This window comes from Syngnathoides biaculeatus, chromosome 12 (genome assembly GCF_019802595.1).
Source record: "Syngnathoides biaculeatus isolate LvHL_M chromosome 12, ASM1980259v1, whole genome shotgun sequence".
Taxonomy (NCBI): domain Eukaryota; kingdom Metazoa; phylum Chordata; class Actinopteri; order Syngnathiformes; family Syngnathidae; genus Syngnathoides; species Syngnathoides biaculeatus.
The window spans coordinates 26,316,568-26,331,692 of NC_084651.1; the positions used below are offsets into that span (position 1 = coordinate 26,316,568).

Genomic DNA, 15,125 nt, shown 5'->3' on the forward strand with positions numbered 1-15,125 from the left:
TTTCCCCTCCCTGAGTGTCTTATTTAAGATGTTTGCTTCCAAAGCAGTTGAGGAGACCACTGCTTTTGTTGACCGAGCCCTCGCTGATTATACTCTGAAAACAGGACACACCTAAACAGCCTCCACCTTGCATTCGCAAGAGTTCCGAGCAGCCATTTTGAAGGGCGTTTCCAAGTCTGTGGCCCAGGCCAATCCAGACCTTCCCGGTGCCGAGGTTGACCAGTGGTTGTCACATCTTAAACCTCATTTGAGGAGACATGCTAAAAAGAAAGAATCTTAAGGTAGACAAACACCAAAGTACAGAAACACAACTTGCTATGTTGCAGTTACAATATCTGAAAAATCAGGAAGAAGCCATTCATGCTGTGATCTCATCTCCCTCTGTCGGTTCTGAGTGCATATTGTATCAAGCAGGTTCATTCATTAGTCTAGGTACGCCCCCTGGTGGCCGTGACATGTGCTTCAATTGTGGATGGCCTGGTCATTGGGCCTGCACTTGCAGACAGTGACCTCAAGCTTCCGGATGGAGAGGCAGAGGCCAACAACCTGCACGTGGCTACAATCGACGAGGTTACAACCAATCCCGAGAGAGAAGACATCTTACACAGCACCAGCAGCTACCACAGCAACAACAAGGATATCCGTGACTGCCAAACCAACAGTATCTACTGCCCTCCTGTGGACAGTTTCCGCAATGATGGTGCCCTGAATTCACATGTTTAGGCCTGCAGGAGCCTTTGATGATCCTGACAGTAGGAGGATTCACTTTATCATTTATGGTCGACACAGGAGCTCGGCATTCTACTATCACAGCCCTGCCATGTGATACCTCTCTTACCAGGAAAACCATCTCACTTGTTGGATTCAAGGGTGAAGAAACTGCCCTGCAATTGACAACTCCAGTGACTGTCCAATGTTTTTCAGACTTTTTCGCATTCTGTTGTGTTTGCACCTAACTGTCCAGTTAATCTTTTGGGCAGACATCTCCTCATCGCGACGTGCCCTCTCATCAAATGCAGCCCTGATGGACTTATCCTGGAATTTCCGGATGGTAACATCTACTGCTGCTCTTCCGCCTCTGCCTCCAGTGCCACCTCCCAGTTTCCGCTTGTTGAACAACGCCCTGTGGCATGCGCCACTGCTGACATCTATTGGGCAAGAGTGGATATTGACTCCAGTGGTTGGCTCGAAGCTGAGCACTTTTGGACTCTCTGGTCACCTTGGGTCCGTAATCTCAGATCTTATGATATGGTAACTTATTGTATGCATTGCACTCTTATGACAGATCAGGAGAAGAGATCTATAGCGAGGCATTTCAGGACATTGATAACAACATATGGGCATTGAACATGGGTGATTTGTTTGTGGGCAAACCAGGTGTTGCCTTTTCGGTGTTCTTGACTCCTCAACAACTCGAATGGTAGAAGATGGCGGATCCTCCGGATCCTTCTCTGCCTCCTTGTTACCTTGATGGTTTCGCCTCAGTACACAGCGAATGATCTTGGTCCATTTGTCCTGACATACACACAGGCCACAGATTGGCAAAATTCATTTCACTCTCAATTGCTCTATTCCTCATCACTTGATGCTTATTGGATTCAGTCTAACACATTTTTGCTAACTTCTGTTTTGGAGCACCACTTCTGGATTGACACCATACCCGTTGAAAAGTCACTGGAAAGTTTCGCATGGTCCATGACCTGCGAGCAATTAATGCGGCCGTTCTAACTCCCACTTTGGCAGTCCCAAACCCTTACTCGACATTGTCCCAAATGACATCAGGCCACACTCATTTCACTTGAATTGACTTGGCTAATGATTTCTTTTGCATTCCTCTCCATCCCTAAATGAGGCAATTTTTTGCTTACACTTGGAATGGTGTTTGTTACTCCTACAATCGCCTGCCTCAAGGTTTTGTCCTTTCCCCCGGACTCTTGAACTGTCTTTGTCTTTTGCTCTCTGCTTGAATTGCCTCATGGAGTTCTCCTGGTGCAGTATGTGAATGACCTCTTGCTGGCAGCTCCATCTGAAATGTCTTGTCTTGAAGCCACCAAGTCTTTGCTCTCTTCTTTCCACTGCTGCAGCTCTTGCAATTCCTGATAACAGCTGTATGTTCTATCTTGATGTGTCTGTAAAGGGCAGCAGAAAAACTGCTTTATCAGAAGGGGGAAGGAGGAAGTTGACAATGTGTCTGTATGCATCCACTCGGAAGTCGACAAGTCTGTCTGTATGCATCCACTCGGAAGTCGACAAGTCTGTCTATGCGTCAACTCCATTGGAAAAATATGAGCAAAGACATCCAATTTGTGCTGCTTTCGCATCTGTTCTAGCCAGAGTATCACCCACTGACAGTGCAAACATCACACAGTCCAGTCCAGTACGTCACAAGTCAAGCGTTTACCATGACCGGAAGAAGACAGAGGAAAATTGAGGCAATTTTAACACACCCACATAACATGGCTGGAGGTCTGCACGAAGGAGAACCGCACCGAACTCTATGAATAGACACCACTTGACAATCCAGACTTGATTCCTTTTACAGACGGATGTTGCTTCAAGGGCAACGATGGCCCACAATCTGGATTTGCAGTAACCCAACACACAGAAACAGGTGTTGGAGAAGTCCAAGCTGTAAGAATTTTAGGCTCACAGTCAGCACGATGAGCAGAAATTTTGGCATTGACAGCAGCTCTCAGGCTAGCAGAAACCCACTCAGTAAACATCTACAGAGATTCAGCGTATGAACACATGACAGTTTAGGTTGCATTAAAAGAATGGCAGCGAAACAATTTCCAAACTCCAACCGGTACACCCATTAAACATAAGGACGACATTCTCAAATTGTGAGATCCTTTACTGCTCCCAACAGCATTAGCAGTAATAAAATGCAAAGGTCACTCTCGAACTAATGATTTTGTATCAGCAGGAAACGAATCAGCAGATCAAGCAGCAAAAAAGGTTGCAGGGTACCGACCAATACTCCAACTAAATGTAAGTGAGTCTGAATGTGACAATCAAGAGGAGGTGACAGTAGAAACAGTTAAGTTGTGGCAGCAAAAGGCAAGTCCAGAAGAAAAAATTGAAAAATCTAATTTCTGAAGCCCATGGAACATGCCATGTAGGTGTGAATGAAACATTGAGACGACTCCACTCCTGGTTGCATCCTTTCATGAGACAAATGGTTAAAGGTGAACTGCAGGACTGCAGCGTTTGCAGTAGGTATAACAGTATGCCGACAACAAAACCACCGCAGGGAGTACACGATCCGGACGTGGACGTTTCTGGTCAGGTGATTTCACTGTATTTTACTGACATGATTAAAACAGTGTCAGGTTACCGGTATTTGCCTGTTATAGTAGATTCCTTTTCAGGATGGCCAGAAGAGTATCCCTGCAAATCTGAAACAGCGAGTGTAGTGGTAAAACATTTGGTTAGTCATTACATTCCAACGGGCGGGTTCCATAGGAAATTAGAACAGACAATGGAACAACATCTCCAGGCTGTAGAAAAAACGTTGGGTTTGAAACGTGATTTTGGTTCTGTGTGTCGTCTACGGTCGCGGGGTCGGGTTGAGCGCATTAACAAGAACATTGAGGAAAAGATAGCTGGAGCTTTGGCTTCATCCACACCCATAGCTCCACTGGTTGTGGGTTTCAACCAGCCAGAAACTAATTTAACACTGTCACAAATTCAAACGTAACACGGACCTCAACACCAGTTAACAAACAGATCATCACTTTTGGAGGATAAATGTCCTCTCACCTTGTCAATTGTTGGCCGGCCGATGTTCTGTCTGTCAACCAACACCTTAGTCCGAAATCACGTCGGCGTCACCAATTGTTGGAGGACGCTTTTTCCTCCGCGTGTTCGTTTAATTTCGGGTAGTGAGAATGTTGGTTATCAAAATACAGCCTGGAGACGATGAACAGTTTCGTCGAAGCTTTTACCTACACAATATTCTGGGCACAAATGACAGACAATGGCTGTAGCAGATCACAAATGCAAAGATACAGAGGACTTTCAGCATTCTTACACTATCAGAAGGATCCCCATCACAAAAGTATGAAAGGAAAATAAAGAGCATCACAAGAGAATCGCATCATAAAATGAAGAGCATCACAAAATATCAGCATCATAATGACTAAACCTAATCTATCTGGTAATAACAGGCACATTCCTACGTCCCCGTCTCTAGGAAGCATTCAGTAAGATTCACTTAAGGTTAACTGATGAGTTGGCATGCTACAAACATGAGTTATACAGTCATGACTAAATATGAGCAGAAGACACACTTCAAATCAAATCAAATCAGACTAAACCTGTTGTGTTTCAGGTCAGTCAGGAGCACCCAAATTATTTTTTGTCAAATGCTAGAAAGAGAATTTCATAGAGAAATGTATATTTTCTTTGAGGTAAAAAGAATTTACAAAAAAAAAAAATAGAAGTTTATTTTATTCCTCATCTACAAATTGGTATCTTTCCCACAGTACAATGACAGAAGAAAAAACTGACATTCACTGTGAAGGGGGCAGAAGAGAGCTAAAAGTCTTACAGCAACAAGTTGATAGTGTATTTATAAGAGGTCCTCCAAAATTATAGAAGTCATCTTTTGCAGACTGCACAACCTATCAAACTGTAGTAACTGCAGCACAACAGCGCAGATAAACTGTATGTCTAACATCAATCGACCGATCCTGACTGTTAAGGCTCTGACACTGCCTGCAAAAGCAGAATAATCTTTTCAGTAGCATTTATTCAGAACAATGACATGGAGAACAGACCTGAGGATGCACATTTTGCAGGCAGTGCAGAAGGAGCCATTGTTTCTTCAGAGCCATGAAATCCAGAAATTTTTTTGGGAAAAAAAAATTTACACAGTTTTTTCTTTTTGGGAAAAATTGTTTATTTTTGTGGTTGTATAATTTATCCAGAGTGCACGTTGAGATTTTCTGTAACTTTTTTTTTTTTCCTTCATGATGACCCGTTATTTACAAATCTTTTATGAAGATGGCCAGAGCTTGCTTTTTGCCAATATTATTTCACATCCTCTTATGCAGGTGAATTGTGTATATTTTGATGAGATTTGGCAGCCCTTGACATTGGAACCAGCTGCGTGAAGTGCAGGATGCTGAGTGAATCTTAAAGGTCAACTCATGATTATTCACTGCAACGAAAGAAGTATAGTGGTTTGCAAGGTGATTGGTAGCTTTCAACTACTCAATAAAATTGAAATACAGTGTTAATTACATTGTTTCTATTTGACTGCCCTCTGGCCTGTTGAAATACATCAGAAAATGAACTCTGATTTCAAACTATTTTGTCTTTCAGCTTATTCTACAGTGTCAGGAGTAAATGGGCCCCTGGTTATTCTGGATAATGTCAAGGTGAGGCAACTTTTTTTTTTTTTTTAAATAACTGAAAAGACTTCTGCACCTTACGTGGCTCATTGTGTTGAGTCTATTAATCACATGGAAACAGTTTTAATAAATTTAGATGGGAAATTTAGGTTGAGTAATGATCACTTATGCATTACTGAATCTTGGAAAGTAGTGGGATCAAGTTACTTCATTAAATCGATGATTATTATAGTTGAGTCAAGAATGACTGCGCATTTCGCCAGATAGGCAGGCTGCTTACTTTCTCTTGTAGTGAGTAAAATGACTGGGAGGTCATTGTTTATCATTCAAGCCACAGTGAAGATACAATAAATATAGAAGTGAAAAGAAATGCATGCCTTCACTGTCGCCACACTTTCTATTTTGCTTGCCACTTTACAGTTTAAGAATAGCGTTGCTCTGCCAAATTAAGGGGTGCAATGCAATGCGAAGTGAGTGGTTAGAAAGTGTCACGGAAGGACTGAGGATACTTGGCTCAATTAAAATTGAGCAAGAAAAGTGAAAGGTTTCAACATACGGTGGAACTCCTGAGTTGGCTTAACCCGTCGTACCGCTGATGATCATGTAATTGCTTCACTGCTGTTGAACACCCACAGCTTTGCTAGTTAAACAACTGCTAAAGTTATCACTCTGAACAAATAAATTCTCTCGCTGTTTGTATCAAAATTACAATGGTAGGAGTACGTGTGTTTGGAAATGTGTGGCTGTATATCTCTGCGTATGCACTCTTATGAGTTGATGATATAAACTGCTGCCAACAAAAAAGTACTACCGGCCACTATCACGTCTCTTAAAACTTTAACACCATTAAGGCTATTCCCCCAACTGAGCTTATTAAACATTAATAAAACACGACAGACCAGACGAATATATATATGAACTTATATATATATTGAATGTTTGCCCTTTACCATATATGGTATCTGAGTAATGCAAAAGTTAGTGAAAGTAATAAAGTTATGTTACTTTAATATTATGGTACTTGAATTACATCACGAAGTACATTTTATAGGCGGGTATCTTTAAAACTGTACCGGAAAATATTTTTAAAGTAACTTTCCCAATCCTGTATTTTTAGAGAAGTGCTTTTGAGAATGGTGTGTTTTAAGACAGATGCCCTTCCTATTTTTAAAGACAACGGTGATGTACATAGCTGTGGGAACTATAGAGGAATAAAGTTGATGAGGTACACAATGAAGTTATGCGAAAGAGTAGTTGAGGCTGGAACCAGGACAGAAGTAAGTATCTGTGAGCAACAGTATGGTTTCCTGCCTAGAAAGAGTACCACAGATGCATTATTTGCCATGAGGATGCTAATGGAAACGTACAGAGAAGGTCAGAAGGAGCTACATTGTATTTTCGCCAAGCTAGAGAAAGCCTCTGACAGAATATCAAGACAGGAACTGCACACGTAAGTCTGGTGTGGCAGAGAAGTATGTTAGAATTGAACAGGACATGTATGAGAGCAACAGAACAGGGGTGAGCTCTGCTGAAGATGTGAAGAATTTAAGGTGGAAGTGGGACTGCATCAGGGATCTACTCTGAACCAAGTCCTGTTTGCAGTGGTAATGGATAGGTTCACAGATGAGGTTTGACTGGAATCCTCTTGGACCATGATGTTCGTTGATGACATGATTTGCAGTGAAAGCAGGGAGCAGGTGGAGGAACAGAAGGGTGGACCCATGCACTGAAAAGGAGAGGAATGAAGGTTTGACAAAGTAAGACACAATATATGTGCATGAATGAGAGGGGTCGAGGGGTAATGGTGGGGCGACAGGGAGAAGAAATAGCAAGGGTGGATGACTTCAAATACTTGGTCAACAATCCAGAGCAATGGTGACTGGTAAGGAATGGAAGAAACGGTTTCAAGCACGTTGGAACAGGTTGGATGAGTAATACTACTGTTGCTTGCCAGCTGTTGAAAATAACTAATAGGTTTCCTTGTCGTCTACCTCACTTTTGAAATAAAAAAAAATCGGTAACTTTTAAACCCAAGTAATCCATAAATTAGGTTCCTTTTTCAAGGTCACTGTTGGAACACTAACTGTAATTATGTTTAATCTTTTTGAACTAGTTCCCCAGGTATGCTGAAATTGTTCATCTGACCTTGCCTGATGGCACAAAAAGGAGTGGGCAAGTCCTGGAGGTGATTGGTAGCAAGGCAGTTGTTCAGGTAAGAAACAGTCATCCATAATAGCTGGCTGGCCCCGCTTTGCACGATGTGATCAAGCAACATTTGAGATCATATGTTTTAAGCAGTCTTTCGGACATGTTTTTTTTTTTTTTTTTTTTTTTTTAAGTACAGTGGTGCCTTGGTTCTCAAACACAATCCGTTCCATAAGGCTGGTTGAAAACCAAAATGTTCGAAAATGAAAGCACATTTTCCCTTTACAATGAATGGAAAATGAATGTGTTCCAAGCCTAAAATTTGTTTTTTTTAGTGTTTTTTTTTTTTTTTTTAGCTTTTCCTGTTAATAAATTGCATAGGAGAAATACACGTATAGTTTAAATACCTTATATAATGAAATCATTGAAGAAATATATTTATTTTTTGCTTAAAATGTATGCTTTAGCCTAGTAGGATTTGCTAGGCTGGGAGAGCATTGCCGTATCTGTAGGAACTCGGCCCCCAGCCTTGTAAACCTTTTTATTATTAACAAAAGTACGGACAAGTACAGCAATAATGAGGGGGGGGGGACCAAATTGTTTTTTTATTTGCACAGAAAGTACGTGAAAAAAAAAAAACTTGCAACTAGAGGGAGAGTGAATGGAACAAAAGAAAAAAGCAATGCAAAACAACAGTTTCAAAAGTCTTCGGTGGGGTGATTTGCCCCTTTTTCACAAACAACAAATCTGTTTGTTTCCACCATCTTTTAAGCACTTTTTGAAGTGGCGCATAACAATATCATTAAAATTTTGCAGTGCTCTGCAACATTCTGCTTTATTCGGGTGATGAAGTTCTACAAAATTATGGATGTCGTTCCATTTAGCGCAGATAGCTTAAATATCAGCACTTGAGAAATCCTTCCTGCCTCCAGCCTCATCAGACGACATCTCCTCCCCTCCTCGCCAACACTATCCCCAGCTGACTTCTGCTCGTTCACGAAAATAAGAAGAAACTTTTTGGCTTCCTCCAAGATCTGTGGCCTCTGCTTGATCAACATGGTTGGTCCTTTAGCAACATCACTTGATTTCAGGGCATCATTGTTTCAGAATCGTGCTGATCATCGTTTTCGCCATGCCATAATTCTTCGATAACTCAGAAACACGCACAGCAGATTCGTGCTCGGCTATCAAATATTTCTTCAAATCGACAGTTTTACGCACCACTTTCCTTTTTTCAGCACCAGCAGTTCCACTTGCTTTCTTTGGAGCCATAATCGGGGGTCAATTCAAAGAAAAAAAGTCACTACAGTACTGGGAAATGTCCGCGAGCAGAGGAATGTGTGAGTCAACTGGTTACGCCGCGCGCATTGTGCCGTTGCGAGCGTTACATCTTTTTCGTTTTTTTTGGGGGGTGAGTTCGAAAGCACAATAAAAAATCGTTTTGGGTCAGCTGGTCAGGGCGTTCGAATACTGGTTTTCGTTCGAAAACCAAAGCAAAAACATCTCGAAATTTTTGTTCAGAAACCAATTTGTACGAAAACCAAGACATTCGAAAACCGAGGTATCACTGTACATTGTTTTGTTTCTGTAGATATTATTTGTGCTACTGACAAAGTGTGACTGCTCTGTTTAGTAATTTTGAACTGTTTCCGCCTTGTCCACAGTAAGTGGAAACATAATTTTCCAAATTGTTGTCACTTTGTCATCATCTCATATCCATTTTCCAAACTGCTGAGCCTCTCGGGCCATTAGTGCTTGAGCCTTTCCCAGCTAACTTCTCATTTTATCGTATCTACTTTACAGTATACAGATAATAAATAATAATTCAAAAAAATAACAAATAAAAAATAAAGATAATGCAGCCCTATGGGGGCACAAGCCAGTGCAATCTGTAGGCTGGCTCCAAGCCATAATATATGTGGAGGGTTGCATCAGGAATGGCATCCAGCATAAAACTATGCCAAAGAGATATGAGGATTCATCTAAAGAATCCCATAGTTGATCGGTCGTGGCCCGGGTTAACAATGCTGACACCCTTCATCGCTAACCTGCCGGGTGTTGGTGGAAATTCAACGACTGTGGGTCAAAGACAAAGAAGAGGAGGAAACCGAATTCATCGCCAAAAGAAGAGGAATGCACAGAGCCTGCAACTGAGCGTAGGGACTGAATGTTGGTATGATGACAGGAAAACCTCAGGAGTTGGTTGACATGATGATGAGGAGAAAGGTTGATTTACAGTGAAGAAAGTAAGTGTTTGGACACACTGCTACATTGGAAGTTCTCCGCTTAATAATTATGGAGGGGTCTGACATTTTTATGGTAGGTGCATGTCCACTGTGAGAGAGATAATCTATAAAGAAAAATCCAGAAATCACAATATATGATGTTTTTTTTTTTTAAACGATTTATTTGTGTGATGCAGCTGCAAATAAGCATTTGAACACCTGAGAAAACCAATGTTAATATTTGGTGCAGTAGCCTTTATTTGGAATTACAGAGGTAGAACGTTTCCTGTAGTTGTTCACCAGGTTTGCACACACTGCAGGAGGGATTTTGGCCCACTCTTCTACACAGATCTTCTCTAGATCAGACAGGTTTCTGGGCTGTCGCTGAGAAACAGAGTTTCAGCTCCCTCCAAAGATTTTCTTTTGCACGGTTCGCACGCAGCCCTAAAAGTCCCTAAAAACCCTTAAATTTTCAAAGGTGCATTTAGGGGCTCCTAAAAGTCCTTAAAATCCGCGAAAACCGGTCAAGCCCCTAAAAAGGCCTTAAATTAAAAAAAAAATCAAAGGGAGGACCTCTACCGCCAAAATTCTCGCTAAAAAAATAAATTAATCTTTTATTTAAAAAAAAAAAAAAAAAGCGATCCGTATGGCGTCCAAAACAGCCGGAAATTGTCAATGGAAGTCATCGTGTTGACAATTAGTCGCCATCTTGTCGATATTCCATTGTTTGTTTCCGTGAGTAGGCATTTCACTCCGTCTTTGTTACGACGTAGCGTAGTTCTTTCATCGATCCAACTTGTATCACGGGGAAGTGCATTTTTCAAGAAGCTTGGGTTGAAAGTAAGGAGTTTGGGAGCTGGGTTCGTCGAGATCCAAAAGATCGGCACGTTTTACTGCCATCTGTGCAAGCAGAGTTACCAGCTTGAAAAGATGGGCGTCAAAGCGCTGGAGTCGCACCGGAAAAATAGGAGACACGGTGATTTGGCGAAGACTCTCTCATCTTCCGTTGGTATGAATCTGTTTCTAAAATATCAAGATAGTGAAGCATCGACTTCAGGCAGTGGTACTAGCAGTGCATATGCACCCTAGGGATCGCAAAAAAAACGCTTACTTTCATAACTGGTTTTAACCGAACAGCTGTAGCAAAAAAACGATTAACCGGTTTTAAAACCGGTACCATTGTGGTGTTTACATAATTCACCCGTGGGACCTCGAGTTGGGGTGCGGGGTTCCGCACGGACTGTTTTTGTTGTTGCTCTTCCGGAGTGACGAGTTCACAGGGTTCCCCCCGTTATGCGAGTAGTGTTTTGATGTCTGCCAATAAAACAAGTTTACTCCCATACTTTGGAGCGTTTCCTCGATGCCATGTTTGATGTTTCTTTGATTTAACTGAATGTTCTTTTGAGTCCAACTTTACTCTAACAGCGAAACTTGAAAAAAGTGGAAATGATGTTGAAAAAAATAGCGCAATGTGGAGTACCGGAACCGGAAGAAATGATTGGAAATTTTAACCGATTTCGAAAGTCCGATTACGGTTTCGGTTTTAAAAAAACGAACATGTTACCTGCCTTCTTCCTCATCAGCTAACTGCTGCTCGTTTACGAAAACTTAAAGACTTCCACCAAGATCTGTGACCTCTGCTTGGTCAACATTGTTGCTCCTTTAGCAACATCACTTGCTCTGAGGGCATCCTTGTGCTTCAGAATGGTGCTGATCGTCGATTTTGCCATGCTATACTTCTTCGACAGCTCAGAAAGACGCACACCAGATTCGTATTCGGCTAACAAATCCTTCTTGAAGTCGACAGTTTTAAGCACCGCTTTCTTTTTTTCAGCACCAGCAGTTCCACTTGCCTTCTTTGGAGCCATGATCGGTGGTTAATATTGCTCAATTGGAAGAAAAAAAGGTCACTACCAGGACACGTCTGTATGCACAGGAGTGTGAGCGTCAACTGGTTGCATCGCCCACGGTTGCGTGTGTTACGTCGTTTACATTTTTTTCAGGGGTGCGTTTGAAAGCACAATAACAAATCGTTGTGGGTCAGCTGGTCGGTGCGTTCGAATACTGATTTGCTCTCCAAAAACCAAAGCAAAAAAAACTTGAAATTTTGTTCGAAAACCAATTTGTACGAAAACAGACGAAGTACATGAAAACCAAAGTACATGTGCGTGAATGAGAGGGGTGGAGTAGAAAGAGTGAGGATCCAGGAGAAGAGATAGAAAGGGTGGACGACTTCAAATACTTAGGGTTAACAGTTCAGAGCAACGGTGAGTGTGGTAAGGAAATGAAGAAACAGGTCCAAGCAGGTTGGAACAGCTGGCGGAAGGTATCTGGTGTGTTATGTGAAAGAAGAGTGTCTGGTAGGATGAAAGGCAAACTTTATAAAACGGTGGTGAGATCGGCCATGATGTACGGATTAGAGACGGTGGCACTGAAGAGGCGAGGAAGGAGAACTGGAGGTGGCAAAAATGAAGATGTTGAGGTTCTCGCTAGGAGTGAGCAGGTTGGATAGGATTAGAAATGAGCTAATTAGAGGGACAAAGTTGGAGGTTTTGGAGATGAGTTTTGAGAGAGCAGATGAGAAAGTGACTATTTGTAGAAGGGCCTGAGGATTTAGCTGCCAGGCAAAAGATCAAGAGGAAAACCAAAGAGAAGGTTGATGGATGTTGTGAGGGAAGACATGAAGGCACGTGGTGTTAGATAGGAGGATGTCGGAGATTGGCTTTGATGGAAAAAGATGACATGCTGTGGCGACCCCTAACGGGACAAGCCGAATGGGAAAGAATAAGATAGATAAAAAAAATCAAATCCAATACATGATGATTTTATACATGATGTCAAGCAGATTTTGTGCTACATTTGAGGCCTTTTTTTTCTCGTTGGTTGAAATCCAAAATGTTTCGAAATGTTTTATCCCAATGTATTCTTGAAAAAACATTTTTTTTTTTAATCTATTGGAGTTACAGCTGGTGACTCCATCATAGATAATTCTTTACTTTGAAAGTCAACATCACCATTACTTTTGTAACTTAGTGAAAGGTCACTTTTTTTTTTTTTTTTTTAAATCTGAAGCTTTTCTCCAATATTTGTCACATACCTTAGTTGGTGTAATTTTTGTGTGAAAGATCTGTTTTTTTTTTTTTTGTTAAATCAATCTTTTTTCCAATGAAGTTTGTCACATACCTTAGTTAGTGAAAACTGTTTTCACTATAATATAGTACAGATTGATTACATTTGAAAATTTTATACATACAGTACTTAGTGTTATATGGTTTAAGCCAGGCGTTTACATACACTGCAGAAACTCACATTTCATTTTTTCTCTCACTGTTTAAAGTCAAATAAGACTAAAACACCCCATTTTGAGGTCATTCTGATCTTCAAAATTATTAGATTTTGGCAAATGCCACAATACTGTAATGAGAGAGGGAATTTCTTAGAGAATTTTAGATTATTTTATTCAAGATCAAACATTTACATACATTTTCTTAGTATTGAGAAGCATTTCCTTTGGACTGCTTGACTTGGGTCAAACGTTTGGGGTAACCTTCCACAAGCTTCTGACAGTATTCTGCTGGAATCCTGACTCATTCCTCCTGACAGAACTGGTTTAACTGAGTCAAGTTTGTGATTTGCTTGCTTCCACACACATTTTATCTGCCCACAAATTTTCGATGGAATTCAATCAGGGCTTTGTGATTACCACTCCAACACATTGACTTTATCCTCAAGCCACTTTTTAACCATTTTGGCAGTATGCTTAGTGTCATTGTCCACTAGGAAGACCCAGTTTCACTCAAGTTTTAGCTTCTTGGCTGATGTCCTGAGAGGTTACTTTAATATCTCCTTGTAATGTTCTTTCTTCCTGTTCCTGCTGCAGCAAAAGAGCCCCACAACGTCAGGCTACCACCTCCATACTTCTCAGTTGGTATGGTGTTCTCGTGTCTATAAGCGTCCCCCTTTTTTCCTCCAAATGCAACATTGGTCATTATGGCCAAGCAGCTCCACTTTAGTTTCATCAGACCACAGGACATGTCTCTCAAGGTTAAGATCTATGTCGTGGTGTCTTTGAAAACTGTAATATGGAATTTTATGTTTCTTTATGAGTATGGGCTTCATTCTCAGTTAGTGGCTTTTCAGCCCATGTCGTTTCACTGTGGATGAGGACAGTTTCTTACCTGCTTCATCCAGCATCTTCATAAGGTCTTTAGATTTTCTTCTGTGGTTGATTCGGACATTTCAGACCAAAACATGTTCATCTCTGGAGCACAGAGCCCATCTCCCTTCCTGAGTAGTGCCATGGCTGAACATTCTCATGATGTTTATACTTGTGTATAGTTGATTGAATAGATGAACATGGTATCATCAAGCATCCGTAAATTACCCCCAAGGATGAGACCAATTGGTGGAGCCCCTTGATTCTCTGATTTTCTGGCTGATTTGTTTTGATTTTTTTCTTGATTTCAAACAAGAAAGCAGTGTTTGAGGCATGGCCTTAAAAACATCTTCAGGTGTGCCGTCAATCAACTCACGTTGTCAGTTGACCTATGAGGACCTTCCTAAACCAATGACCACATCATACTTTTTCTGTATGTAAATTTTTAACTGAAGAAAATGTAGAAATTTCCAAGAAAATACTTCTCTCATTATTAAGGCATTTACCCACATTAAATAATTTTGTTAATCCTGACCGACCTGAAACAGGAGAGGTTTAGTCTGATTTGACTTCACACAGTGAGACAAAAAATTTAAATGTTTTTGCACAGTATGTAAACTTCTGGCTTCAACTGTATACAGTGTTGAACAAAGTATCTTGATAATGTTATATGTTCCATCATTTCAGGTGTTTGAAGGGACATCAGGCATTGATGCCAAGAAGACAGCCTGCGAGTTTACTGGGGATATTCTTCGTACACCAGTTTCAGAGGATATGCTTGGTATGAGGAACGTGGTACAATGTCGCGAAGCTTCACCAAATCAGATCTTCAATTCAATTAGTCTGTTGTCAGACTTTATATGGATCAAGAAATAACTATATGTTCATAGTAAATTAAGTCATTTCACATCTGCTTATCAAACCGTTATAACACAGTCAATCTTTTAAGACCTTCGCTGTAGCGAGAGTAATGTTCAAAATAATAGCAATCCAAAGTGACCAACCATATTAATCCATGTTTAAGTACATTTGTTTTATTGGTATGTATCAAAAAATCAGAAAACAAACAGGACAAAGCGTTTATGATATACACACTCTTAAGGCTGTGCAATTGAGCAATCTGTTGAAAGGGGTGTGTTTAAAAAAAAAAAAAAAAAAAAAATAGCAGTGTGGCATTCAATCAGTGAGGTCACAAATTTTGCAATAAACAGGTGTGAATCTGGCAGTCCCTATTTAAGGATG

At 40.8% G+C, this 15,125-nt stretch overlaps 1 protein-coding gene across 1 annotated transcript in view; it reads left to right on the top strand.

Annotated features, from left to right (window-relative positions):
- The window catches only part of atp6v1ba (ATPase, H+ transporting, lysosomal, V1 subunit B, member a), a 103,584-nt gene that overhangs the window by 42,860 nt on the left and 45,599 nt on the right, over positions 1 to 15,125 (top strand). The window contains exons 2-4 of the mRNA XM_061836797.1: positions 5,329 to 5,384; positions 7,471 to 7,569; positions 14,571 to 14,664. Of these exons, the coding sequence (XP_061692781.1) occupies positions 5,329 to 5,384; positions 7,471 to 7,569; positions 14,571 to 14,664 (249 nt within the window). The remainder of the gene's footprint in view (positions 1 to 5,328; positions 5,385 to 7,470; positions 7,570 to 14,570; positions 14,665 to 15,125) is intronic.